Source organism: Diceros bicornis, chromosome 31 (genome assembly GCF_020826845.1).
Source record: "Diceros bicornis minor isolate mBicDic1 chromosome 31, mDicBic1.mat.cur, whole genome shotgun sequence".
Taxonomy (NCBI): Eukaryota; Metazoa; Chordata; class Mammalia; order Perissodactyla; family Rhinocerotidae; genus Diceros; species Diceros bicornis.
The window spans coordinates 13731900-13741376 of record NC_080770.1 but is presented as its reverse complement, the minus strand read 5'-3'; the positions used below and the strand labels follow the sequence as shown (position 1 = coordinate 13741376).

General features: G+C 39.8%; 1 protein-coding gene across 1 annotated transcript; it reads left to right on the top strand.

The window, feature by feature from the left end:
- The first annotated feature begins 7224 nt into the window (after window positions 1-7224).
- LOC131395016 (olfactory receptor 4D11) lies at window positions 7225-8207 on the top strand. Its single transcript, XM_058526790.1, has one exon. The coding sequence runs from the start codon at window positions 7225-7227 to the stop codon at window positions 8158-8160; it is 936 nt and encodes a 311-aa protein (XP_058382773.1). The 3' UTR covers window positions 8161-8207.
- The last annotated feature ends 1270 nt before the right edge of the window (window positions 8208-9477 follow it).

The following is a 9477-nucleotide window of genomic DNA, read 5'->3' as shown; positions in this document are numbered from 1 at the left end:
GGCCATCTCCATAACCTTCACTGTCATATCCCCTCTGCTGAACCCCTTGATCTACACTCTGAGGAACCAGGAGATGAAGTCAGCCATGAGGAAACTGAAGAGAAGATTAGTGCATCCTGACAAGGTATAGACTAGTCGCACACTCCTTCTCACCACCTTTGAAAATGTTTGTCCATCAAATAAACCACATTGACTAAAGGATTTCTAAATAATTTTGATATTTCTACTAAGATACTCATGACTTTCAAAGATTCTGATCAGCATGCAGTAATAATGTAAAAAGATGCGTTTGATGTTACAAAAGAAAGTAGAGAAATCAAATTGTTAGCTGGAGAGGTGGATATTGCCTTTGCAATATATCCTTGGAAGAAATAAAGAAAACAGAATCGAAATACTCTCAGACAGTTTTATCACATTGGAACTGTTGTGGGGTTTTTTTTCACGCCTATTGTGGTATAATTAACAAATAAAAAGAGTATATGTTTAAGATGTACAACTTGATGTTTTGATATACGTAAAAACGACTTAAGGTTGGATCTCTCTCTGTTATTTCTTACAACTGCATGGGAATCTACGATTGTCTAAATAAAATTATCAATATGAAAAAGCAAAACAATATATAATCAGACATTCCCCCTGCATTCCTGTTACCAGGAAGGGAGCTGAAACACATATTAGAAAATAATAATTAGAATTATAAAATTAATAATTAGAAAATACTGAAGCATGGGCATTGGATTCTAAATGATCTTTCATGAAGTAATCACATTTTAATGAAGGAAACACATCTAAATTAAGAAGTTCCTCATCTGATTCTATTATGTGAATAAATTAAATACCTATTACCTGAAGATTTTTCCATCTAAAGCCCACACTCCAGTGGTTGAGGCAAGTGCTTTGAAGTTAGCATAGGGAGTTAGAATATGGATCTCATCAACTCTGAGTTCTGTGACCTCATGCTTGATCCTAACTCTAACCTTCCTCTGAACCCCAGGCCCGCTGGCCACCCCTCCTCTGCTTTCCCTCTGCACCTTGAGCTTAGCTCGAGCACAGCACTCAGGACCCAGTTTCCAATTCTCTGTCCTCCTTCTTCCTATCTCCCCCAACAGGACTCTGCTTTAGTTATTGTTTTCCCCACACCTGGCACATCAAGTAGAACATAGAAAACACTCATAGAAATTGTTGAATTAAAAAACTCAGTGAATGAATATCTCCTCTCACTCATTTCTACTCCTCAAATCATTGGAAAATATGGCTTAGAAAACAATTGAATCGTTATTATTCTCTGTTAAGAAGACTCCCCCAAAATCACAGAAACCTATGAAGCTGCTTCAGAGAATGCATATACATTCAAAAAGGTTTTCAGGGAGTGGAAAACACGATTTGATATATTGCCATGGCTTTTATTTGTTTACTTATTATGTTATTTACAGCTGCTGGGAGTTGTTTTCTTCCTCTCATTTCTGGTGGTAGATTCTAGATCTTAAAATTTTTGGACTAGAAAAATGTTCATTTTCAAATGAGTAGAAATCTCAGTCCACAAATCAGACATGCAGAGGTCCTGAGGTGGGGATGTGCCCAGAGCATCCAGAAAACAGCAAGGAAGCCCCTGTCAGTAGAGGAGGAAACGAGTAGGAGAGAGGCAGTAGTGGAGGGCAGAGAGATAATGAGGCCATGGGACCAGGTCTTCAGGTCCTTTTAGACAATTGTTAGGTTTTTGATTTTCACATGAAATAAGATGGGATGCATTTGGAGGGCTTTAAAGAGCAGAATAGTGATGCATGTTTTCACAGAATTGCAGGGGCTACTGTTATGAATAGGCTTAAGAGGAATAAGGACAAAAACAGGGAGACCAATTAAGAGCCTCCTGCTATAGTCCATGAAAGAAATAATGAAGACATAATTTAGGGTAGTAATGGTGGAGGTGGCGAGAATTTTTAAAACTTTGAAGGTTGAGCAAGTGAGAATTGCTGATGGATCCAGTGTGGACTTCCTGGCTACATGTGTATCTTGTGAGAACTCCATCATCCACTTTGTTTATCAGCCCATGAGAGCTCCTTCACTCTCGCGTCCATAACCCCTTCAGGTCCAATGGCTCCTTCCAACATCTGTGTGTCACACTTCAGGAATCACCCTGCCTGGGTGAAATTGCCTAAGGAAGTTGTTCAGATCTCTATGAAGAGACATTTCCCAATAGAAAAACTACTAAGAGGACACATCATGGGTAAGGTGAAATTCTGACTAAATCAACCTCACAGGATTCTTGCTGAAGGTAGCCCGGGGTGATCAGATACCACTTGGGTGATGGTGGAGGATGAGGAAGGAACCAATTCCATATCGAGAATGATCAACATGGAGGTTTGGGCATTCTGGCTATACTGACTCAGCAGGATTTTTGCTAAAATTGCACAATGCAGAGACAGCACAGAGGTTCAAATGTCGAGGCATAGTTGAAAAGTTCAGAGAAGGATGACTAGAGTTTGGTCAAGGAGAGAATCTTTGTCACTGCTAGAAAATTTTAGACTCTAGACAAAATGTGTGCTCCTTAGCATATATGCCTGAGTCTTATCTTAATTACTCCCACTGAAACCACCTCACCATCAGCAGAATTTTTCCACAGCCACATCCAACTGTATTCCCTCTGATAATTCTCACATTAGTTCTGGGATTAAGGAATTGGTAAAACTGATGGAGCACTGTGAATCAGTGTGGAAGAGCCAAGAAAATATAACTCCCTGAGTCTGCCCTTATCCACATGAAGAAAGACGAGAAGCCACTGAAATCACTGAACTTCAAAGGGGTACTTAGCAGAATTTTCTGAAGATAATGATTCCCAAGTTTTGTGTGAACGTCATTTAAGATGTTGGAGAAGAAGGTTGGAGATTTTAGGTAAGAAATATACCTCTATGTGATTATGAATACCTATGGTGTCTGGGTGTCTATGCACAAGAGTGAGAAAACAAGAGTGAGAAAAATTGAAACCTAAATGTAATTGTTAATATTCGTAAATACACTTTGACGAAAAATAGTGTAATAAATACACAAGATGCTGTGTTCCAGGGTGAACCTTCAGCAGAAGACAGCACAGCTAAGAAACACAAACAAGGAGGATATTATAAAGTACAGTTATAGAAAGGAGTTCAGTTCGGGAATTGGGGAAAAGGCAGCCCTTTTTGCCTGGGATTCCTTGAATCGCACAAAGAAAATACGTTTCTTGGGCTTGTTTTCTGCAGATGGATCTCCTCAGACTGAAATCTACAGAGGTATTTTTTATGCTAAATTTAAAACAAGAGAGAAAATAAAATAATTCAAAACTTCAAAAAAGTTGAAAGAATAGTACAATGAACACCTACATTCCCTTCCTTAGATTTACCAAAAAATAAAAACTGTGCAGCAATGATTTTCTTTCCTATCTTTCCACGTCTATATGTTTGCATCCTTTCTTTCCAGCCAAACTTCCCACTCATAAGAAACTTTTGTATATTCAAGTGGTCCCCTGAAGCCAGACTTCCCTTTCTCTCCATTCCCATAGGGCCCAAACATAAATGCCACCTCCTGCATGTAGGTTTCTCTGAGCCTCTTAGTGAGAAATCATCCTTTTCTGACACACAGCTCATCTGTCTTTACAAGGTCCCCAACACTCCCATATTACTATTAGATTTCAATTCTTTTTCCACTGGTTATGGCTTGTATTCCTTTCTCTCAATAACCTAGAACTCTGCCAATTTTCTTTATATGTTTGCTAAATGATTAGGTGGATTAAAAATAGCAGAAAGATGGAGCGGAAGGTAGAGAATGGTATCTGAATTACCAAAGGTAGTTTGTGAACATGGGACCTATTCCTGTCTGACAAACAGACCTGACATGGGGTCTGAGGTACTGTCTACCTTCTACCTTCCTGTTCAGACCATTGTCTATTACTTACTTCCTAAGGAAGGCTTTCATAACTAATTTGTATCTCCTCAATATCTCCAGCAACTATATGGAGTTGATGTTTTCCGGGGATCATTTCCTCTCTTTAAACTCGCCAGAATTGATAGCACAGCTACCATTTCCTTCAACAGGCTCCATTTCCTGATGACCCTCCAGTGTTAAGGTTACACAACATAGTACTAATCATAACAGATAACCAGCCATGTACGCTGAGACTCTGCGTATCTTAATTCGCCTAATCCTCATGACTTCCCTGGGATGTGGGTATTATTATAATCCTCATTCCATAGACGAAGAAGTGGAGACTCCAAGAGGTCTCTCATTCACTGAAATCACACAGTGACAAAGCCAGAACTTGAGCCCAGATGGCTCTCACTGCAGAGACCACGCACTGGATTCTCTGGTCTGCTAAGACGATGTCAGATAAGAAGCCAAACCAAGCAAGCCAGGGCTCTCCTGACTATCATACACTGTCACCACCCTCTGGGCCATTCTCATGGAAGCTGAAAGAAAAATATCTCATATTTCCCCTAAAATAGTTTGTTCTGATGAAGTTGTTTAGAAATACATGTTCTGGGGCCAGCCCGGTGGCATAAGCGGTTGGGTGCGCACTCTCTGCTTCAGCACCGTGGGGTTCACAGATTCGGATAGTAGGTGCGCACCGAAGCACTGCTAGTCAAGCCATGCTGTGGTGGTGTCCCATATAAAGTAGAGGATGATGGGCACAGATGTTAGCTCAGGGCCAATCTTCCTCAGCGAAAAAAAAAAAAGGAGGAGGATTGGTATTGGATGTTAGCTCAGGAGTGATCTTCCTCACAAAAAGAAAAAAAAATACATGTTCTGGGAAATGTACACTTCCTCTAAAATAGTGTCAGTACATTTAAAGAATCTGTGTGTCTCTGACAGTTACTAACCCGGACTGTTTCTTTAAGGTGACACATGTATAAACACAGGCATTATTGATTAGGCAATGCTCTAAGTATTGATGCATTGGCATAGATTTATTCATTTAATCCTCACAAAAATCACATGAGGGAGTTGCTATGGTTTCCAAATGCTGATGCAGAGACTGAGGCCAAAGGGGTAAAGTACCTTCTCCTGTAGCATAACCAGTAAGTGCCCAGCTGGGACTTGAACGGGCTGTGTGATGCCAGAGGCCCCCAGGTATCTGCCTGTATGCTATGATACCTCTTGAGAGCTTTTTAAATTTTCCATGTTAAGTAGACTTTGGACAAAAATGCACACAGAGGAAAGAACACTTGAAAGGAAAGTGAGCTAGGTGAAAAGAAATGCCTTCATTTGAACTGGAAAACAAATCCAAAATGTGGGAGACAGTGGACTATCACCTTTCTTTTGATTCTGACTATGGTAAGAAAAAGGAGATAAACTGCAAGAAAGAAATTAAGTTCCATTTCAAGGATTCACAAAAAAAAAAAAAGAATTCAAAAGCAATAAGATTATATTGTAAGCGTATGTTTAAGATATTTAAAACTAACAAAATTTTTCAAATGTGGTTGCACCATTCTACATTCCCACTAGAGTTCCAATTCCCCTATATTTTTCTTGACTCTTGATATATCCATCTTCTTTATTTTAGCCATTCTAATAGGTGGGTACCAGTCTTCTACGGCTTTCATTTACATTTCCCCAGCGATCAATGATGTTGAGCATCTATTCAAGTGCGTATTTGCTATCCCTATATCTTCCTGTTGAAGTGTCTGTGCAACCATTTGTCCCATTTTTTTTAATTGGGTTGTTTGTTTTCTTATTGAATTTTAACAGTTACAGCCATTCCACTCCTAGGTACTTACCCAAGAGAAATGAAAACATATGTCCACACAAAGACCTGTACCCGAGTGTTCACAGCAGCTTTGTGTGTAAAAACCCAAAACTAGAAACAACCCAAATGTTCATCAACAAGAGAATGAATAAAAAAATGTTGCACATCCATACAGTAAAAAGGAATAAAATACTGGTACACACAAAAGCATGGACTTATTTTGTGAGTGAGAGAAGCTAGAGAAAAAGAGAGCATGCATAGTAGGATTCCAATTATAGAAAATTCTAGAAAATGAAAACTAATGGATAGTGACAGAAAGCAGATCAGTGGTTGCCTGAAGAAGGAGGGCAGAAAGGACGTATTACAAAAGGTCATAAGGAACTTTTGGAGTGATAGATATGTTTACTCTCTTAAACATACTGATGATGTCATGTGTGTACGCTTATGTCAAAACTTACGAAGTGTACACTTCAAATACATGAGTCCATTGTATGTCAATGATAGCACAATTAAAAAGTAACTTTTAAGAAATTAATTTGACCAATGAACAGAAGAGAATCTCTGAGTTGCCACTTTTCTTTCATAGCTAAGGGATTATTCAACATCCAGGGCTTTTGGTACCTAAAGTAGTTTGAAGCAAAGACAGACACAAAGAAATCCCCTTAAGGAAGAATAGAACAATAAAGAAGAATTTCATGGCTTTAAAATTTTCTAATTTTTCATTGCATTAAATCTATGACTTAAAAAAGGAAGGAGTGCTTCTGTGGAATTCAGTCCAAAGAGAACCATTTCCTTTTTCTTTTTTTTTTTTTTTTATTGTGGTAACATTGGTTTATAACATTGTATAAATTGCAGGTATACATCATTATACCTCTATTTCTGCATAGGTTACATCATATTCACCACCCAAAGACTAATTGCAATCCATCACCACACACATGTGCATGGTCATCCCTTTCGCCCTGCTCCCTCCTCGCTTCCCCTTGGTAACCACCCATCCAATCTCAGAGAGAACCATTTTGCAGATAGGGGTTCTTAAATCTTTTAAATGGAGCACCTATTCTGGGGGAGAAGAAAAGAAAAACCACACTCCTGTGGAACCTGAAAGGACCCCAGTCATACCATAGGCACTGCCTTTTCCACACACCAAACTGCCTCCATTTTTATGTCCCTCCTGCCACAACAGTCCATCTCTGAAAGTATAACATCTAGGTCTTCATCTTGGACACGTAGAACTTGTATGCTGAGAACACAATTTTTATGCATTTTCTAAAATACTTATCATTTACAGATGAAAGAATAATTAAAGGCATGCTTTTGTAATAACATGTCATTTTGGACATGTTACCAATAAACTCAGAACAGCTCTTCATGTGGTGATAACACCTCACTAGTCTTCAGACCTAATACCTGACTCTGTAAACCTGAATCTATTAAGGGAGAGTAAACTCTTTCTGAAATAACACTTTTAATTTTTTCCAAGCTACACAAAAAAGAAGAAACATGATTCAATGGAGTCAGGAAATGGCACCAGGATAAAAGAATTTATATTTCTGGGACTTACTCAATCCCAAGACCTGAGCTTGGTCTTATTTCTTCTTTTGTGTTTTGTGTACATGACAACTCTACTGGGAAACCTCCTCATCATGGTCACTGTGACCTGTGAGTCTCGCCTTCACACCCCCATGTACTTTCTGCTTCGCAATCTATCAGTCCTTGACATCTGCTTCTCCTCCATTACTGCTCCCAAGGTCCTAGTAGACCTTCTGTCAAAGATAAAGACCATATCCTATTCAGGCTGCATGACACAGATGTTTTTCTTCCACCTCCTCGGTGGAGCAGATATTTTTTCTCTCTCAGTGATGGCCTTTGATCGCTACATAGCCATCTCCAAGCCCCTGCGCTATGTGACCATCATGAGTAGGGGACGAAGCTCTGCTCTCATTGTGGCTTCCTGGGTGGGGGGCTTAATCCACTCCATCGTGCAGATTTCCCTATTGCTGCCCCTCCCATTCTGTGGACCCAACGTTCTTGACACCTTCTACTGTGATGTCCCCCAGGTCCTCAAACTTGCCTGTACAGACACCTTTGCTCTAGAGATCCTGATGATTTCCAACAATGGCTTAGTCACTACCTTGTGGTTTATCTTTCTGCTTGTGTCCTACACAGTCATCCTAATGATGCTGAGGTCTCAGGCAGGGGAGGGCAGGAGGAAAGCCATCTCCACCTGCACCTCACACATCACTGTGGTCACCCTGCACTTTGTGCCCTGCGTCTATGTCTACGCCCGGCCTTTCACTGCCCTTCCCACAGATAAGGCCATCTCTGTCACCTTCACTGTCATTTCCCCTCTGATGAACCCCTTGATCTACACTCTGAGGAACCAGGAGATGAAGTCAGCCATGAGGAGACTGAAGAGAAGACTCATGCCTTCTGTGATGGAATAGAGTAAGAGTCTCCAACCTCTTCATCACCAAGGGCTCCTTTCATTATTTTTCCCACAAACTTTTATTTATATACTCAAATATATTGTCAATAAACTAACTACACTTACTAGGTAACAATTTATTTTTCTATTTAAGTTAGTATCCTACTGATAACCCACACTGCCAGTAAGCATGAAGTAACTAGTGTTAAAGGATTGAGCTGAATGATGTATTTCCACTCAAAGAACAATGTGTCAATCAGGACAACTATATGGCAGGTGAAGAGACAGATGAGATGATTGACTCTAACTCCTTTTCAACAGGTAAGTAAATGGAAGCCTAGAGAAAGAGTGATTTTCTCAAGATCTCATATTAACCTAATTACAGATATAAGTCTTCAGACACCCAATCAATCAATTGCTCATCACCATTCAAATGTAATTTATTACATTACTGGACTTGTCTATGCCAAAGTGCAATCCTGTTCTAGAAAGATCTCATGATCAGTGCACCTGAAGTACACATATATGGGTATATATGGCCCATCTCAGATCAAGACATTTTTTTCTGCTTAAACTCCATATGAGCTTGTGACCTATTGGGAACCTCAAAGATACGCAATGGCTGTCCTCTGGGATTCCCATCAGGAATGAAGAAGCTTATGAAGATTTTCCATAATGGCCTGGAGGGATTTCTCTTATGCAGAACTAGACATGTCAGATTCACATTCTTGTGATAAGTTTAGAGAAATGAAGAACCTCAGGAATCCTACACAAAGAGAAATCCATTCTCATTACTCAAAAACTAATTTTCCAGTTGCAGCCCTACCAGGGCCAATCTCCAACTGGCTTCACCATTGAGGACTTACATTCTTCCTATTTCCCACTTCACGGATAGTTAAAGAAGACAGAACTCGAATCAGTCTATTTTTCAATCTGTTGGTGTTTGTGAACAGGAAGTATAGGCTAATGTTTCTGTCTGGCAGAGCATGGTAAAAGTAAAACACTATAGCTGAAAGCTCTAACTTCAGAGGCATACAGACCTGGATCCAAATCCTAGCTCTACCATCCACCAGCTGACTGATCTTGAGCAAGTTATTTTATCTCTTCACAGGTCGTAGTTCACCTATACGAAGGTGCTCATAACATCCATCTCATGGACTTGCTGTAAAGGTTAAAATGAGATGGTGTATGTGAAACATACAATGCCTGGTGGATAGTAAGTGTTCAGTGAAAGGCTAATGTCATTACTGATATGATCCTTATTGCTCTGCCTAATGCACATTCTGGCCCTAGAGATAAGGGATCAGAGCAAGAAGTCAGATCCACTGGAATAGAA

Bases quoted from the DNA above. Each gene is read 5' to 3' on its own strand.
- LOC131395016 (XM_058526790.1), top strand. From the start codon at position 7,225: ATGGAGTCAGGAAATGGCACCAGGATAAAAGAATTTATATTTCTGGGA.